The sequence below is a fragment of the Struthio camelus genome, chromosome 10 (genome assembly GCF_040807025.1).
Source record: "Struthio camelus isolate bStrCam1 chromosome 10, bStrCam1.hap1, whole genome shotgun sequence".
In the NCBI taxonomy this organism is placed as follows: domain Eukaryota; kingdom Metazoa; phylum Chordata; class Aves; order Struthioniformes; family Struthionidae; genus Struthio; species Struthio camelus.
Genome location: NC_090951.1, coordinates 22,782,313 through 22,801,931, shown reverse-complemented (window position 1 = coordinate 22,801,931; position 19,619 = coordinate 22,782,313). Strand labels below are relative to the sequence as shown.

At 49.8% G+C, this 19,619-nt stretch overlaps 1 protein-coding gene across 3 annotated transcripts in view; it reads left to right on the top strand.

Moving 5' to 3' along the window:
- VAC14 (VAC14 component of PIKFYVE complex) overlaps positions 1–19,619 on the top strand; it is a 110,431-nt gene that overhangs the window by 29,447 nt on the left and 61,365 nt on the right. For all 3 annotated transcript variants that reach the window (XM_068955542.1, XM_068955540.1, XM_068955543.1), the window contains exon 13: positions 14,724–14,874. In XM_068955542.1, coding sequence (XP_068811643.1) covers positions 14,724–14,874 — 151 coding nt within the window. The remainder of the gene's footprint in view (positions 1–14,723; positions 14,875–19,619) is intronic.

Sequence of the window (19,619 nt, the reverse complement as noted above, 5' to 3'; positions counted from 1 at the left end):
TCTGGCCCCTTGCTGTGGCTCAGCTTTCTTGGCTCCCTGATTTGCTTCCTGGTGCTTGCCTTGGCGTTCCCGGTACGGTGCTTCGCATGTCTCAGGATGCTCCCCTTCCTGAGATGCCGTGGCTCTTCTGTTTCCTTTCCTTTGTTTCTCGCCCCTTTTCTCTCGTTCCATTCTTTTCAAAACTCATTTTCTTTTTCTCCCCCTCCCCATCACATTCTAGAGCATTTATAGTGTTTGGACAGAGTAACTGGCAGTTTTGGCACACAGTTGGCCCAGACGGTGGTAGCACTTCTACCATCAGCTGGCCTGCATTTAAATACATATTGCACAGAGCTGCAAATGGTCCTTGACAGCCTCTCAGGCCAGACTTTTGCTGGTAGATTAAAAATTATTGCAATATCTGCTTTGGATTGCATGCTCAGAGCATAGTACCCTAACCCACAATAAATCCCATGCATAAGGGGATTGTTGAGAGAGGGGGGGAAGGGACTAAGTAATAGCAAGGGAATGACTTGCACTTGCAAAGGCAAGTGACTGCCTGGCCACTTTCCATACCCTGCTGCTTACGATGCAAACATTTCCAAAAGAGTTCCCAAGCACACATCTGCCTTTGCAATGCTCTAGAAAGCCTGCATCTTGCAGATAGTCTCTCCAGCTTGGCAGGAGATTGCAATGAGTCATGTTGCAATTACACTGCTTATTAATATTTGAAAAAAAACAGTGAAGAAAGGACCCTGGTGATGTATTTCCTCCATGTGACATAACTGGGAATAGCTCAAAAGTAATTCTAAGCTGATTTATTTAATCCTGTCTTCTATTTATTTAAATCTTTTTTTTTTTTTTTCTAAGGAAATCCATAGAAGCGTCAATCCATTAAACATCATGGCTCAGCTGGCTCCCAACCAGATTTGCTGCTCTCTATAGAGGAAATAGAAATGACCAAAATAGTAGGGTTTTGGGGGGTAGGCATTTTTGGTAGCAATGAGGATAAATTGAGAAAGCTAACCTGAAATGTCTGTGCCTATTGGAATTGGGGGTATTGGGTGCTCTATAAACCATGATAGCTCTGTCTCGGGTTATTCCTTGTTCTCGGAAACTTCACAGTATCTGTATGCATCCTCTGGTTGTTCTGGAGCAGATTGGGATCCCAGGAGCTCTTAGCTAATGGACTGGGGATTGCCAGATTAGTGTGGGGGGTTTGTCTGCAGCGTTGTGTGCGCTTCCCCATCAGATTTTTGTGGTAGAAATCCATCCTTCTTCCAGGTTATGCTCCATGTGTTATTTCCTGCAGGTGTACACACACCTTGAGCTTTTTCGCTATTTCTTCATCCTGTTAGGCTGCCCTCCTCTAGGGAACTTAGCTCCGTGTTCTCTCTAGCAAGGCTGAACATCCTCTTGGGGCATCTGCAGAGCCTCTGACCCTCCTGCACAGTTTAAAGGCTAGCTGACACTCTCCTGATGCACGCTCGAGATGTTTTGGAGCGGTTATCTTTCACCAGCTTGTTACCAAAGGAGAATCTGGCTTTGGGGAGTCAGTGTCAATCAGGGTTTGGTGTCAGTCTGAAAGCCTGGGTGCCTTATTTTCAGGCTGGTCTTCCTGAGCTGCTCCGAGTCAATCATCTGTGCACTTGCCACAAATCATCTGGCCCAAAGCAAGGAGAGACTCGCGCTGAATGGAGCTGGATCCATGCCCTTTAAGTTGTCACGCATGTTTTTAATGTTTGAGTAGCACAAGGTGTTGCACCACCTCCACCATGCTGAAGAGGCCAGTATCTCATGAGACATCTGCAGCGTACTGAGTCATCTCTGCCTTCTCTGTTGTTCCTCTTCTTACCCAGTTCTCTAGTGCCAGTAAAGAAATGGTCAAGAGATCTAGTTAAGATTCAGAAATGCAGTACAGCACAGAAAAGTTGGAGTGAAGCTGAAGCAAGCAATTCCCTTTGATATGAGGAAGCAGCAGACAATAGTCAGGATACAAAATTCGTAGCTCTAAGATCTTACACTGCTGCACTGCGTCACCTCACACAGGTTCAACACGTACTTCCTTGGCAGGGAGATGCCCTTTTCTGCATTTTTGCATATGTTTGAAGTCTGGCTTTGAAGGCAGTCTTTAAAAGCACTGGTTAAAATTTGATGTGGTTAAAAACTTTCCTACAAATCCAAGACTAACAGAATTCTGGTGAAAATGCTTTTTTTTCTGCACAAGCTGTTCCTTCCATCAGTAGTACCGTGTAGATCTTGCAGCCCTGACACCTGCTTGTGCGAGCTTGAAAAGGAGATGGTAGAAAAAGTGAAATGGAGGATTTTTACTGTCAAAACCCAAATGCCCTTTGGGAAGACATGTATTGGACCTTTCCACTCTCAGGTTAAATGCACTGCTGCTTGATGGGCACTGCTTAAAGGAAGTCCTGCTCTTTAGGTTTTCTGCCTCTGTAAGCACCTATCGCAAAGGTAGTTTCTAATATAGCTATTAAGTTCACCTGGTACTCCCCCCAGCTGCATCACAGACACTGTGTCCGGATGAGTGCAGTAGGCAGCGTGGGGATTTCTGAGAAAAACTTATAACAATGGCATTTTTCGTTTTCTTGGTTTGCTTTGTTTCCCTTTCTCCAGCTCCAAAATTGAGTTGTTTCCCTACCGTTGAACACGTTCATTTTTTCCTTATCTGCTCCCATCAATCCTGGTGTGGGTTGGAAGCTGTGCTGGAACTTTTGTCTGACTCATATAGAAATGACGTACTGAAGGTGGAGTTGGTGTGTGATGTGAGGCAGGATAGACTCCTGGCTTCCTCTAAGCTCTGCTAATCTGAAAACCTACCTACATTTATGCAGTGGCTCTGAATACAGCAAGAAGAGCCGAATGATTTCTTAGCTTGCTGTTTGTAACTGTATATCCCAGACCAACCTTCAGAAGACTGCTCCTGGCACCATTAAAACAAAGGAAAGCGGGTACCCTTTCACTGAGAGGGGTTATCTGAACCTGGGCAGAAGTAGATGCTGTCCTGCCACAGGCACTTGCTGTGGTCTTGGATAAGTTAAGTGTGTATTTTATTCCCCATTGGCAGAAATCTGATGTGAAGACAAACGCTGAGATAGCTTTGAGTACAGGAAGTACTGCAAATGCCAGTCTCTCCTCTGTCACATGAGCTGGTCGACTGGAGAGCAGGATGGAGGAAATGGGACACCAAAGAATGGCTGTGGTGTCAAAAAGGAGCAAGTGGCAACACGTGCCTTTTCCTGATCAGACAAGGAGTCCAGAGAAGTGCGCCAGCAGTGCTGATCTCTTGGGCCAGGAAATCCTGCTGTGAGTTGCATCCTGCACTTACCTGCCTGGCTCTGTCACTTCTCACCACATCAGTCCTTCACTGTCGTCACAAGCTTTCTGCCATCTCTGATCTCTGTTGGAGTTGGAAACTTCTTAAAGAGGAGCTGGAGCTGGAAACCAATGGTGGTATTTGAGGCAGGGCAACACAGCCAAGTGGGAGTTGTTGCATGTCACGTTTAATGTGGCTAGTTCACATCCATCAGACTTCACATTCTTGCTGTGAAGGTAATGATGATCTTGAATGTATGCATAACTCTCATGTGCTCAAGCCAACGTCTCCACGACAGGCTGAAACATTTTGTCCCTCTTTCAGGTTGCCAGTATTAGATTAGGAGGCGAGGAGAGAAGAGGAGGAATCCCAGCTAATTGACATTTTGATGAGGCATCAGATTTTTTTCTATATGGCGGTATACCAATATCCATATCTCTCCTTTACTTTTAACATCTCTACCCTGCAGCCCCCTTCCTACATGTCTTACTCCTGCAAAGACCTGGTTTCTGGCCTGTTCTGTGAGCTTTGCTGTCACACTAAATCCTGGCAAACTTCTCCCATTGTGCCTCTGATTCCCAGTACAATGAAGCGGAACAAAAGATTGTGCCAACGTGAATAGCTGTCTTAGTTTGGTTTGGTTTTTAGTTTTGCTCTGTTGGTTTTAGGTCCATTATGCTCCAGCTCTCAGCCTTTAATTTGCCACGGCCGAAGTATTGCGACCTCATGCAAAGCAAGGAGCATAAAATAAAGGCTGTGCGAAGAGAACATGGGGGAACTTAACATGACCTGCAATTTACTTCCGTGCTCTTTTGTTCAAGCCTTGGGTACAGCTTTATTTATTGCTGGGGCACCTAAAGCGCTTTCGGTGACAATGTGCCAGGATCCTGTCCCAAACAAAACCTGTAGGCTGCTGGGTGGGAGTGAGAACAAACAGCCAGAAAGTGATTGACTCCATGAAAGCTAGCAGATGGGGCTGGTTAACTCGGCTGCTGGGATGGACAGTGTGCGCACAGGCTCACTTTGTACTGAGGTGGGATAATTTCCTGCTTATGCAAGGAGGAGGTAAGCTCGCATCTTGCTGCAGCTGATGTGAGCTCGTGATTCATTCAGCAGCTGCAGTACGGTATCTCCCCTCAGGCCAGGTGCTGAACGCTGCCAGAGCTGTGCTCTGGTTCAGCTGCATGCAGCTTTGCTAACTAGATGAGAAGTGGATGTGAAGTTCATCAACCCATGTGTTTGGGTTTTGTTCTAATTTTTTTGGTGGTAAAGCTTCTCTGGAGAGAGACTCACAGTTACTAGATACTGAGGTTGGGAGGTTATCTGTTCTCAAGATGGAAGTTACGTTTAGGGTTTTGCCTTTAGTGGTGGGGCATAGAGAGAGGTATGTAATTTAGGTTGGATCATGGATAATATGTTCAGTCCAACTTTGCATACTTGCAAGCAGCCCTTAAGCAGAGAATTTTCTGACTGATGCAGCAGGGTGGAGTGATACTTCTTCCATACCATAGGGACTCAAGGAAAATACAGGGGTACTGGTTTGAAAGATAATCTGTGCACCTCTTCATGCAGGACTAAGAAGTTTCTTGGAGAACCAGGATCTGCAGGGAGCTTCTTGGCTCAACACTAGGTTAGGACTGTAATTACATTGCTATTGATTGGAAAAAAAAAAGGGTTGCGGTACGTGCAGTTTATACCTACCACAGGTTGTTTGGAATATGTACATTGGCAGTCTAGACTCAAGGCAATTTCCAGGTATGTCTCAATATAGCTGTAAGGGAAAGCTCTGCCAGTTGCTGTACAAATAATGGTAGGCAATCCCTGCACCAGCGAGCTTGCTCAAGGTAGGATGAAGATAAGGGACACAGGATTTGGTGAGCTTGGCTTTGGGAATCCTTGGATGTCTGTGTGCCCTGGGATAAGAGTTGACTAAGCGGGCTCTTCTGTGCTGACTCCCAGTCAGAGGCAAAGAGCAGAGAGAGAAGCTGTAGAAGATGTTCCTTGCTCACCAAAGGGACCTGCAAGTGCTTATTTTTTGGCTGTTTAAGAAACCAAGACACTCTGCGGGCTGGTGTAGCATGTGCCTAACCTGTCACGTGGGGCACATACTGTGCTCAGCCTTTGCTGTCCAGTTCTAGCCTCACTATCTGCAGAAAGCTGCTTCTTGAAGGGGCTCCCTGGGCCTGGAGGGAGGTGCTGGACAGGAGATAGGATAGCAAATGAAAGCAAACCCTTTGCCTGTCATAAAGTTCAGTACCAGCTGCCAGTCCCAGAAGTTAAGGTGTTGCTGACTGGTGAGGCTTGGCAGGCACTCAGCCCCCTGCAACGTCGCTCACAGAGCAGCACAGCACAGCTCCCTCCAGCCCCATCCTGCTTGCTGGGTCTGTCACACTGTGGGACCATTGCTGGATTTGGCTTTCCTCCCTCCTTGCCTGTGCCTCCTTTCCTTCCTTGCACCGTAACAGGCTGCTGCTTCCCTTATGAAGAAGCTGGAAAAAACAACCTCTTAGGCATCCTGTGCAGCGTCTGGCATCAGGTGGCGTGTTAAGCTCCCCGTACGCTAATTAAACACATTGAAAGAGCTGCTCTGAGATGTGACAACTCGGCAGAGTGTTATGTGTTCCCTTGGGGACCGCTTGGTTTGTCCCAGGCCCGAGGTGGTCACGACCTTCCCGGGGACAAAACGCTCTTGCTCCCACTGCGTAGCGCACTTCAGGCCTGGGGCTTGCATGCCCTGCGCCCAAGTGCAGGTGCAAATTGGGGATTTGTGGGCGCAGGAGGAAGGATGGGGGAGCTTTCAGGTTGGTTTCAGATGGTTGTGGCCGTGCTGTCTCTGGCACTGCCTGCTGTCTTAAGTGACAGTGTGAAGGTGAGTTAGCGTGTGCTTTTGCATGTCTTTTGGAAGGATTGGCCCTCAGCAGGGAGAACAGCCCTCTTTTCCCCTGTGCTAACTTAAGTAAATGTTACAGAGGTCTGAGGAGCGGTCCCTATGGGGGAGAGGAGAACGCTGCCTTCGCTCACCTCTGCCTTTCCTATCTCAGCTGCAGGCTGAAATCTGGTGGCCGTAAAAAGGTCTGGGAAGGATCAGAGGACAAAAGTTGCTGTTGTCTGTCTTCCTGGTGCTGGAGACCTGAAAAGAGGTCCAGTTAAATCCATGTGGGAAGATTAATAGCTGGAGTTTTTTGTTTTGTTTTGTTTTCTCTCTGTCTTTAAAGCTGGCGGGAGGGGGAACACAAGTTTACTTTTCACGCTGTGTTTGTCTGGGGCCCCGCCAGCCTTGCTGCTCTCTGTTCTTGGCTCTGGGGCTGCCTTCCCATGGTTTCTTCCCGTCCCCCAGTTGCATTTAAAAGGTTTGGAGGGAGAAAGAAATAAAATAAATTCAGGCCTCCTAGTGCCTTGCAGAGTCCTCGTTGCACACTGCTACAGAATGAGGCTGCATTCAAGTCACAGAGCAGGCAGCCTCCCGGCAAGATGAATAGCCCAGCACCCTCAGCCTGATGTGTGCCCTGGTTTTTAACCATGGTGGGGCTCCACCAGCACACTGGCCGCTAGAGGTCCTGGGTGCCTTTCTTCTGCTCAGTGCAGCTCTCCAATCATTCATTCCCAGCAGGCTGGAAAGAGAAGTAGGTAGGGTTGATGTGAGAGTGTGGTGGGCATCAGTGTGTGGGGACAGAGGTGAAATGGGATGGCGCGCTTCCCCAGTGCTCTTTTATCTGCTTCTCCCCCCAAGGAGGGGACAGATGAGTTTGGGAGTGCATGGCCTGAAGCACAGCGATAGCTTGGGGAACCAGACCTCTTGCACAGGCCCTGCTGGAGAGGGTAGTAAGCTGAGAGCAGGGACAAGGTGGAGCAGGCACGTCCTTTGTCTGACCAGGGGCACTGCATACCCCAGCCAGCGGTGTGGTGGTTACTGAGCACCAACTGAACTCAGCACTACCAGTGAACGCCCTAGGTGGAGTCTCTTAAGTGTCCTGGAGCCACTGCTCTTAGCTCAGGTGCCCCAGGCATGCCAGGAGCGCTCTGAGCTCGTGGACCTGGCCAGGGGTTGTGTCGGCACCTTCCTGCTGCTGCTTTCTGGGCTAAGCAAGAATCCTTTAGGGAACATCACATCCTGGGTCAGCCTGTTTCCTTCTGCATGATTTAGCCTGTGCCCCTGGGTTTTACACCACTCAGGTAACACTGTGCTGGGAGCGGGGCTGGAGAGAGGGCGAGATGGCAATAGGCTTTCGTCTTTCCCTTTGTGGGGGACACGGGCTCGTTTCGGCCCAAAGCCACTTTGAAGCCTAGCCTGTTGCGCAGCAGCCAGCCTCCTCCATGTTGTGCCTCTCGGCAAACCACCGAGCTGCAGCAGTCCTCTATGGGCCTGATGAGCCAGGAAGTGGCCAATGGGACCTTTCTTGCTGCTGGGATTACCTACTCGCCCTTGCCCACCAGGGCGGTGGGATGTGCCTCTGCTTCGCTGGGGAATGGCTGACATGTCATGGCTCGTTACTTTGGAGGGAAGGGTGAAGCCCTTTTTTTAAAGGGGAAAGAGAAAAGTGGGGGCTGCTTTTCCTCTGCACGCTGCCTCAAAGAGTCTACTCAGAAGGCAATGAAGCTGGTATCAAATCAGTTCAACCAGAACAAGAGGCAAATTAACCTGACCTAGATCTGGGTAACAGAAGGGACCTACAAATCCCTGGTTTCTGTGGCCTCAAAAATCAGTGGAGACAATGTAGAGAGAGAAATCTTTACTAGTTGCAGAGACCTAGCTCCTTGTTTATAACAACCACCCTATCTTATAATCGACTTCTTGTCCCCAGGGCTGTCCGCAGCCATGCGGAAGAGTAAGCTTTCCTCTGGAGTACACTGCAGTAATCCCCCTGCGCTGGGCTGTGCTAATAGGAGACAGGCCAGCATTAAATGTCAGCCAGAAGGTTCTCCCTGTCTGTCCGTACGGCTTGGCCCGGTTATAAAACTGCATTTCCTGCGAGCCTTGTTCTCCTTTAGATGCTAGTTCCAGTTAATGCTAATAAGCACGACTTTAGCCCGGAGCAGGGAATGCACCACTCTAAATTTCATCACCTCTTGGAAACCTTTTCATGAAAATCGGTCTGGGACTAGGACTGGGAAAATCTGTTAAGTAGCTCAGTGGCTCTTTTTCTGGTCTGGCTCTCAGGATTATGTTCATGTAGAGGAGAGAGACGGGTAAGGGAGGCATCTCCCCTGAGAAGAGGCGGGAGCAGCATCCCAGTGCCAGGTCTGCCACCACCGTCCTGCGCCCGATGGAGGTCCCCACCACCTGAGCGACGAGTGGGGTGCTGAGGTGGAGAGGCCCAGCTCAGGAGGCAGGGACTGTTGCCTGGACCTAAGATGTGCGAGGGAGAGCTGAGGCTGGGCCAAGCACCATGTACCGAGCGGGGCACGGGGAAGGCTGGTGCATGCAGAGGCTCCCCGCCGACCTTGGCAGCAAGGGCCCTGGCATTTGCTCGGGTGGCTGGCAGGAGGACTTATGTTTAAGCAAGAGACAACCAGTTCAGCAGGATTTCCAGCACGACGGGGCTTCTCTGCCACAGTCTCGCCTCGTCATGTCACGGGTCTGTCCTGGCGGCGCTGCGGCCTCTGCTAGCTGTGCCCCAGGGCCATGGCTGCAAGCACTAGGGCGATGCTTCTTTGACGTCAGCGTTTATAATCCCCGTCTAGAGGAAGGGTTGTGGTCTACCCATCTCACGCGGATCCTAGAGAAGCAAAGCAGTTCTCATCCTCCAGTAATCTTTGCTGGAAAGGGTGCAAAGCATCTAAAAATTCCCGAAGTGGATCCCTCAGGGATCTAGCACTTCACCTCCACGTCCATCACGTGGCTCTCCTGGGTGCAGGAACCTAGAGTTCAAAGTCTGCGTGCCCTTGCCCAGCAGATGAAAATGGCTCCAGCCCTTTTGCTTCCAATAATGTCAATTCTGATGGCAGCTGAGCTCCTGACGGATGGGACCGGCTCATACTCCTCCCCGGCAGCCAGCCCGTTGCCATGGCAATCACAGGCAGCTCGGGCTCCTGCAGGATATTGCTTTCTTATAACCTCCTCACTCCATTCTCGCTCGCACAAAGAAAGCAAGCGCTCCAGATTTGCTTTGTGCAGGGATGTGCAGTGCATACCAAACGCCCCGGGCTCTCCTCCATCCCTCACTGCTTCCCCAGAGGCTGGGAACTGCCTCTGGAGCGCGCAGAGAGCCGTATGGGGAAGCAGCAGCACAGGACAGGCTTTCCGGCCTCTTTCCCGCAGATGGGTAAACCCCAGGTCTTTGTGGCTGCCTGTTCCTCTGGGTGCTCATGCACCCTTCCCTCCTGGTTCTTATTTCCTCCATGTTTTCTCAATTGAGAAATCCAGCCCATGTGGTTTTTCTGCCTGCTGCCTGTAACTCACATAGTAAGGTTGGGGGACACCCTCTCCCTTAACCTCTGTAAAGCTAGGGAAACTCCAGCCATACGCACAGCGGGTGCCCACAAGGAGGTCCAGTCACCACCTGTAAGGTGGCTGCTTGCTTCTCACTACTGTCCTGCTCCCAAGGACAGCACCCTTGAGTGCAGGTCCAAGGTGCCTGCTGATCTGCACCCAAAGTGAGCATCCCAAGGCTTGGGAGCATCACTGAGACAGGGTTTGGCATGAGGTGCTGGGAGTTTGGCTCCCTAGCGGATTAAGGATCTGACCTCATGGAACAGGATATGGCTCTTAGTGTTTTGGGAGGCAACGGGTGTGATTTTAGTTCTGCTCAGCCCAGTGTCTTGCTCCTGTTTTCTGATACTGCAGCAGCTGCTTGTGTAGTGAAATACTGCCTGTGCTGGATATGAGCCGGGGTGCTCGACCGGGTGGAAGGTACCTTTAGCAGCAGTGCTTTGGTTAGCAGTTGGGGGCTGAGTCTGACCTGTGCTCCTGACCGGTTGCTGCTTTTGTCCCAGTATGCGCTACAACAATGCGCACATTTGTGCAACCAGTGGAAAATGGCTTTAATTCACTCGGCTGGGGCCAGACAGTGTCAGGGCTATGAGGTATATGATGGCACCTGCACTGGACTGTAGTTCTCTTGGCCACGTAATTCCCAACTTGGTCTCAGCACTTGTAGTGGTTTGTGCCCTCTTCCTGCAGAGCAGCACCAGCCTATGGCAGTGTTAACTGATCCTTATGGTGGCTGAGCTATTCTGGTGTTTGGACAAGACCCAAACGAGGCAGGGCTCTGTGAGTAGCAATGTTCTGCAGAGAAATGTGGTTGTTCAGCATCTTGAGTCTGCTTCTGCTCTTGCTACTCTGGGCAGCTAATGCAATCGTCCAAGCAAGGCACTTGCACTCAAATCTATGTCTCCCTTTCTGTGCCGTTTGTTGGAGCAAGCGCACCTTTGGCGGGGATGCTTTGGGATGGTGTGCAGGAGGGTCATTGTGGCAGCAGGGAATACAGCAGGGTGGCATGGTACGTGGCTGGTTCGTGCCGTAAATCAGCTGTGTGTTGATACAGCCTTGGCCCAGTGGAACATGCCCTCCTGGTTGTGCGGGCACGTGTGCTGGGTGCTAGCAAATAAGTAGTATGAAACAGTTGTGTCTGCAGAGCAGCTGCTTATTTCCTCGCACCTCCAAACCACTATGTGTTCATACCTTCCTCAGCCTGGCTACTTGCATGGGGATCAGTGTACCCTTGGGAAGGGTGAGCTTTGCTTGCCCTTTGCTGGTGCCAGGCTAGAGGATCTGCCCTGGGAGAGCACCTCCATGCCTGTGTAGGAGCTGGGAAACAGTTTGCCCTGCTTCCCTCAAGCTGCTGTGGTGTTCAGCACTGGCCTGCGTCTTGGGCCCTGCCGTCATGGTTATGGGGGATCAATTCAGAGCTAGCCGTGTTGCCTCCATGTATTCCCCAGGAGAGGTTGCTGCACAGGGAGGGAGCACCCGCATTTACAGCCTGCAGGTTGCTCCAGAGGCACTGTTATTGCTGGCTGGGTAAAGCAGCTTCTTCCTCTTGGGAAGCGGAGAGCTGCCTGGCAGCCTGCACGTTGAGAGCTCACATCCCAGCTGTCACCCACCTACCTTCCCCCATAGCTAAGCCTTGTCCTATTTGATGCTCTGCTAATACGTACCGTTGGCAAGGCTTGAGGATGGCCCCGTGTGCTACAAGCAAGAGTGAGTGAGCAGTGTTGTGACCTGGCCGCGTTCTCGTCCTGCACCACCTTGTCTGCATCCGCGAGAAAATCGTGCTAGCTTTGTTTCTCATACTACTGTTATTACTGCAGGCCCACGTTCTGCTGGGGATGCGAAGAGCGTGTTGAAACAGACGCCCAAGCATAATTTACTGTGAGACTAAAAGTGATTCTTTTTCTCAAATTCCTCCTCCTCGAAGGAATCAATTATTAGACTAGTTTCCAAACAGTGAGGCTATGAGAACTGTCTATGTCCCTCTTCCCATTCCCATGCTGCTGATAAGTTTTGTGTCTCTTTGCCAGTTTTAGCCAAATACGATGAGGCTTGGAAATCTCCAAGTATGTTATTTATCCAGCTGTGAGAACTTGAGACTCAAATTAGCGCCTTCCCCTGTTTGAAAGCTGCAAATTCAGCTGAACCATCTGATTAGACACCAGAGAATCTATATAAGCATGAATTTCAGGAAACCAGGCATTATAAGTTCTTCTGCTCAGAGGGCTACTCTGCTTTACATGAAACACAATCAGCCTCATTTTAACCTGCATAACCAGGAGGAAAAATAGGAATGAGTTCTTTCCTCTGCAAGGGTCACCACCAAACAGAGCTGCCAGACCTCCTCTCTGCTTCCCATGGACGTGGGCTGAGCTGGATTGTGGCCTCCATTCCCCGTAAGAGGAGGAGAGCCGAAGACGGCAATGAGCTCCCATCCTTGACGGGGTCGTGCAAGTGCCATAGGCTAAAGGAGCTGGACTGTATTCTTCCTGTCCTTGGGGGCAGCAGTGTGGCTCCTTATTGCAAAAGTTGTTGTTGTCTTTTATTCCCTCCCCAGAGGAACTGCAGGTTGTGACTTAATAATGTTTGTATGCACAGGGGCTTCCCAAGCGTGTTGGGGCCTCTTGTTTATCAGCTTGCAGAGCTGCTGGTGCTGACGGTTCATAGGCTCTTTCCAGCCTTTCCCCACAGCCAGCTCTGCAGCCACCAGGTGTTTTTGCCTTCCCTCACAGTCTTCCTGATGCAGAAGAGGTGTTTGCATGAGAGCGGGAGAGGATATGACCCAGCAGGACCAAGAGATAAGAGTTTATCCAAAGGGGCAATATGTTTGGTGAGGTGGCAGTCCAGTTGCAGAGCTCCTCGTGTTTTGGGCCTCCTGGCGAGCCAGCAGCAGAGCAGTTCTTGCGCGGCTCCCTGCCCGCTGGGGCCGCAGGAGAGCTGAGCTGCTCCTGGGCCATGGGTCTTGCTGGGCGTGGGTGGACTTGTACCTTGTCAGCTGTGTTCCCCTTTAGCCAAGGCTGCTGTTATGGCTTTTGTAAAAGGAAACACAGGCTGTAATCAGAGAGTAACTGCCACTCATGTGCTCACTAAATCAGCTCAATTTATCTCCTGCCTGTGCTCCTCGCAGCTGGTGATGGTTGAATCAGGCTGAAATAACACAGCCAGGAGAAACTCTGCCTGGAGTATAAGGCTGGCCTGTTCGGGGGAGCAGGGTGAGAGACCTGAAAGGGGGTGACACCCTGGCAGAGGCCCAGTGGAGCTGCCCTCTTTCCTGCCTCTGTGTGCCAAGAGCCTCTTTCTCTCCTTAGAGCATGGCTGTTCCCATCCTGCCTGTGTCCTCCAGCGTTTGGGCACAGATCTGCTTGCCCTGCATACTCAGAGAGGGCTGCGGGCTTACAAATCAACTGGAATTACAAAATTCTGCATTGCTGTCAATGGCTTAAGATATCTGTACAACAGAGAAAACTAGAGATTTCTATCTTTCAGATTCTTAGGAGTCACATTTTCAAGTTCACAATCCAAAAAGATGTACTTGGCTTTTTTTGTTTGGCAGGGAGGTCTCTTTGATAGCTCTAAAGCTAAAATTCCCAGATAACTGCAGGAATTGCATCTCATCGGAAAGATGCCCAAGGCTGTGTGAGAACACATAAGAAGTCTGTGATGTTGTGCTGGTGGGAAAGGGATGTTCGGGAATGTATTATACTAAATGCTGATGGGTTAGACGTGGCAATCAGCCCTTTTTGGCAGCTTGTCTGCTCCATGTATGCTTGGTACACTCAGAGGGTCAGGGAGGGCTGATGAAACATGCAGGCCCAAGGACACTTAGATGAAGATGGACCCAAAATAGCTTGAGACATGAGAAGAGTTGGGAAAAAAAACTCTGTAATACAACTTCCCCAGAAATGCTATATATAGGTAGCATAGACTCATTTAACTTGTTCTGGAAGGAAAGAGCTATTAAATATAGATGCCAACTCTGCCTCAAAATCCTGAGCTGAAGACTGCTGAGTGGCAGGGTGTGCTGGTCTTGAATACCTCCCCGAACGTGTGCCCCAGCCCTTGTCAGGCAGGCTTGGGTGAGCTGGGACGGTGGTCCAAGCCAGTAGGCCTTGCCCAGGGCCATGGGGGAACACGGGGAGGCAGATAACCAAGCTGGTGTTGGTTGAAGCCCAAAATTGCCATGCAGTGTAAAATCCTTTCCACCTGACAGGCTGCACTTAGCATTAGGGATGCCCTTCTGCTGGGTGCTCGTCAGCTGAGAGCGAATACTGGCTGTTTGACAGCAGTCACTAGCCTTCAGAGCTGGTTGCAGTTTGTAGCTGTATGAAGTATGGCTGCACATGTTGAGACAGCTTTGTGCTGGCCCATGCTTTGAAAGGTTTTCCTTTGCAGGCAGCAAGGCTGGTAGGGTTTCAGTTAGAAAATGTGCTGTTTAAAGAAAGAAAAAAATAGTTGAATAGTTGAAATGCCTGGATAGGTCTTGGGATGTAGGGACATTCCCAGCACACGTCTCGCTCTGCTCTAATGTTGGCTTCTCATGCAGCTGCCCTGTTACCTCTGCTGCTGCCACAGAGAGCATCCAGCTCGGCATGTCGAGTTTATCCCAACTCTCTGGTTATGAAGGGGATTGAGAAAGCAAAACCCAGACCTCCCTTAAGTGGGAAACAGGAGAAGCAAGCCTTGGTGCTGATTGCATAAGTTTTGGCTTCAGTTCACGTGTTCCCTTGTGACTTGCAGAACAAACTCTTGTTTTTTTTCCTTTTTCTCTTTTCTGCTTCATCTCCTCTGCAACTGTTTGAAATTCACACTTTGAAATTTGTAGATGAAGGGAAAACAGGGCCACCTTTCTTGATGTGCAGGGATTTAGTTCTGGCCTTCCAGTCGCACCTGCTCTAGCAATGATTTTGAACAAGAAGGCTCACCCTGTGCCTGCCTCCTTGTCGCTTTGTTCCTGTTCACCATGCACTATCTGTCTCTTTGCAGGTTATCCTGAAGGACCTAGAAGTACTGGCTGAGATCGCTTCTTCTCCTGCAGGTCAGACGGAGGGCCACGGCCCCTCTGATGGCCCTGATGCACGATCGAGCCAGGTGGAGCTCCATGTTCCCGTCAAAGCCAGCCAGCTGAGCTCCTCTGGTAAGTGCCCTCCGTGTTACATCTCGCTGACAATGATCTAAATTGCAAAGTATGCTGTTGCTTCCAGGTTACTTCATTGCGCTTGATGCTAAGTGGCACCTGCCTGTCAGATGTGGTCTGGCAGAAAGAAAGGCTTCTCTTGCACTAGCAAATCAATATATCAATTCAGGCCATTCAATTCCCATCACTTGGGAATTAAGGAGTCCGCCATGAAGCGGGACAGGGAACTGTCTTTATGTTATTATTCTTTCCTCTAGCTTGTTTCTTATTCCCTGTTTGGGGTTTGATCACAGTAAGAGTCTGTTTAGTAGCAGTATACTGCAGATGCCAGTGGAGGGATACCATTATTGTCCTTTATTATGGGACAGTTTTTTTTTTTTACTGTAATACTAAATGGTCCTCCATAAAGCTAGCTCCTACTGCCCTGCCTGCACACAGGACTAGGAGAAAGCAGAGAGGAAGCCACCCATGTCTCAGGTGCCCCAGGAACACAAAGGTCAGAATCACTGAAGATGTCCCCTGACCCTGGGTGCTATTCTCTTCACTGTTTGTAAAAGTCCTCAGAGCACCTAAAGGTGGCTTGGGTCAAGATATGGTCTGCAAGCTAAGGTGCCCAAAAACCTAGGCACTTTTACAGAGGGTTTTAGCCTGTGCCTGTGATGCATGCAGCGTGTTGCCTGTTTGAGGCTGCGTATGTCGGACGTGAAGAACAAACTGCTACATTGCTCTGAGTGTCTGGTAAGAGGTGAGAAGAGATGAAGAGGGACAATTCTATTGTTTGGTGACTCGGAGAAAAAAAAAAGAAGAAGAAAAAAAGAAGAAAAAAAATCCTTTCATAATCATCCTAGCACATCAAGAACTTTTTTCACTTTCCCTTGTCTGTGGCTCATCCTTTGCAGTTGGTTGGCTGTCCCTTCTCTTTTGCTGCTATTTAAGAGCCTCCCTATTGCACTCTGCAAGCCAGGTCCTCCTGGCCAAAGACACATTTCATGTCAGCTTTGGATTGTAAACTCGGAGCAGAGCCAAGGCTGACTCTCCTCATACAGTGCCTTGCAAATTCACCACTAGCAATGGAGAGCTTCTAGTCTGCTGCCCTTAGTCCTCCCTGGACTTTCTCTTTTTCAAAGGTCACAGATACCTTGCTGCTCCCTGGGCTTGAAAGGGTCCGTATTAGGAACCAGCTCAGGTTTTGAGAATCCCTGGGCTGTTTTTTGGCAGATCTACCCGACTTACGCTTGCACCCTTATATCCATAGCCGGGCTGGCCTCTCTGATGAAGGGGCGGGGGTGCAGTGCTGGCAACCTAATGAAGCGCTCTGCAAGTGTTATTGATCCTTCTGGTGTCAGAAGTCAGACGGTGTGGGTGGAGCAGCTCCTGCAGTGCTGGCCAAACAGCTGAAGAGCTGCAGTTTAGATCATGCTGATGGCTGTCTGAGGTTTCCTTCCTTGTGGATTATCTAAAAATAGCGTGCTGGATGGCGTATATCCTAACGGCTGCTGTGGCCCCTTTTAGCTATCTGGAAGAGCAGCTTGGCTTCAGTTATTCAAGTGTAACATTGGAAAAGAATCTGTCTCTCTCCACGTTTAGGAGATCTGTTGTAGCCAAAGCTCCAGTTGCCCCAGCGTGGAAATGGCTGAAACGCCACACAGGTTGTAATATGCTCTCACTTTGTCACCCTGTTTCCTCTTCCTTGTAACACATCAGAAAATTGATTTTTTTTTTTTAAAGTTATTTCAGGCTGAGCTTTGCAAAATTGTTGGCTTTTACCCAAAAGTAGATGCTTTTGGGGAGGGGAAAATGAGCCAGTTATGTTCATTTACCCTGGACTTTTATAGGGGAGGAATATGGCCCCTCTCTCATCTGACTCTGACCACCCAGATTTCATACTCACCCAAGTCTGGTGACTGAATGCTGGCTGCTTGGCTTCAGCTCTTAGAGGAGTGAGGGGTCATGGCTAGGCTAGGACCCTCCTGGATTTCAGCTACAAGAATGGAGGCTCTTGAAGAAGGCGGTTTTTGTTGTTTGGAGGTTTTGTTTTGTTTTTAAGTGGGAGTGTGGCTAGTAGAAATTCCTATGTCTGTGCATGTTCCCAGGGTAATGATGTACTGTTAGAAAGAGTGAATCCAAACTCTGCCTTGCAGACCAAGGAGTACATAAGTACGACCTTTCCCAGGGAGAAAAGAGGCACCTGAGACCATGATGTCAGGCACCACCAAAGAGGAGGTGTACCCTGTGAGGAGCTGAGTGGCTGGGCCACTCCACCAGTGCAAGTGTGACTAGATTTGTATTGGGACCATGCAAGAATGTTCCCCAAGCAAACTTCTCTGTGCAGCTAGGCAGTGCACTTTGAGTAGTACTTTGAGTACTTTTGTAGTACTCTCAGAAGCAGGATGCTATTGTACCATTAGCATTGGAAGGGAGGGAAGGTTGCAAGGTAGCAGTGCTTCTCCCCAAGGTTAAATTGCTCCATTCCCTTCAGCACGCTTTTGACTGACGTGCCATCAGAAATGTCAGCAGGAGGAGAGACAGTTACACTGGCTGAGTAATCTCAGATCTGCTCCTCTCCTCGATCTAAGGCCTGTCCAAGTGTGTTGGTGGTGGCTTTGTACGTAATGAACATGGACACCCTTTAAAACTCTTGAGTTCGCAGCAGGTTTTCACTGTGCACGCTCCATCACTGTTTGTACTCCAAGCTCTGCCCCCCAAGACAAGCAGTAAGGGCAGCAAGGGAGGCAAAAGGGGCCTATGCCATGTTGTGGTCTTTCCCCCACTTCCGCTCTCTCCGTTTTTTTCCTCAGGATGTGTTTATGCAGTTGTTTCCCTGCTATTGAGTTTGGTTTCCTTCAGACGTTCGTTGATTAGTCAGGAAAGCAGTGTCCCACTTCCGCAGCTCGTTCCCAGCTTGAGTTTTTATTTAGCTGCTTTGTTCTGCAGTTACATAAGGTTAGCTGCCCTCTGACAGCTTCCCCAAACACAATGAACCATGGAGACTCGAGGAGCCTGAGCTGCACGGTGCGTGTGAGTCCCAAAGTCCCTCCTCCGGAGCTGCATGGAGGAAGACCTGCTCTGGCTGCCCTTGGGAGGATGAGTGACTGCTCACCTTGGCCAACTAAATGTAACGTGGTCCATGAGTCTGTGCTCAGTTATCTCCTGCCTGGCTTTCCCAGGACTCTGTGGAGACCTAGCTGGAGAAAACTAGAATGAAAATTGTATTTTCTGACGCTGAAGGGAGTTGGACACTTACAGCGCAGCAGGTTGAAGGGCTCTGCTCATGGCGACTTATTACAATTCTCATCCAAAACATCTGAACTACTCTTGGGGTGTCCACTTGTTCTTGGTGGCCTTAGCCACCTACCTGCGATATGGAGGTAGGTGGCTAGCAATGCATCAGGTATCTTGGTTTAGGGACTGGAGCCAAAACCTAGGGAAAAGCTCCAAATGTCACATAGTTGGTGACAGGTCTGTATCTGGATCTTTGGGAGGTAATTTTCTTGGCCTGGTAACTCACGATATCCCCTGCAGGGAAGAAGGATACAGACTCAGCAAATGCCACTTGCATACCCAGCCCAGCTACAAGGACTGCTTCCTCAGGAGCCTGGAGAGCGAGCCTTGTAAGATGATAAACAGAGAGGTACACCTGATACTGAAATACCACTTGGCAGATAAAACAAGCCCTCTCACCAAATGCTCTTTGTCCCCAAGTGCCATGGTCTCCTGGGTCAGGGCAGTAAATCCAGGATTGCCCCAGAGTGGCAAGTAGGTCCCATGATGAGTTCAGCGGTAAGACCTGCAGGAGAGAGGCTGGGGCTGTGCCCTGGAAGCAGTGCGGCAGGGCTCCCCACACCTCTTTGGGGTGATGGTACAAGCACCCGTCTGGTTTGCACAAAGAGGTTCCCCATGGTGCAAATCCAGCTTTATTTGGGAGTGTTTTGCCAACCATGCAGAAGTCAAGTAGCCAGCCAGTGGCCCATGAGAGGTTATCACCGTGGATGACGTAGGTGTGAGCCCTCCAGTGTAGGTTCCAGCTCTGTTCTGCATGAGAGGAGAGAGCCCCCCCCCCCCCCCCGAAAGGATGCCGGCACCGCCTGCTGCCACGTATACAGTTAACTCCTTTGCACGCATCTCTTCCTTCCTGTCTGCAGAGTTTTGTAAGGAGAAACAGTTATGGCCCTTTGTTTTGCAGGAGGCACTTTCCTCTCAAGTTTGCTCCATTCTCTCCTGCCTGGCTTCCTGCCGGAGGTCTCAGGGACAGTAGCGTACCCTCTGACCATTCAACAGTATAGGATGTTTACTGGGAGGCTGACTTGATGTGTGGGTGTGCTAATATGCTCTAGGTCATTGCTTTCAACTGGTGGTCCATGGTCATCCCAGGAGCCCGTGGATTACTCCTCAGGAGACTGCTAAAAGTGACTGAGAAAGCTAGTCTGTTGAGTTTAAGCTTGCTTTATGCTCCCTGGAAAACTTGCAGGACTCCAGAGCCCAGAAAAAACTTGAGAATTGCTATTATGAGGGTTTCCCATGCACATTTTCTGAGGGATTCAGTTCCTAGTGAGCCAAACCACTCACTTCAACTTCTCTGTCACCCGGCTTCTCAATTTGTGTAATTCACAGGTCTGGGGAAGTGGCAGTGTAGGACAAAGTCCCACCTCCAGAGGGTTTGGAAAATATTAGGTTGGCATCTGGAAACACCAGGCAAGAGTCTGTAGGCTGCTGGGGGTCTGTGAAGGGTAGCAAAGAGAAGCTGG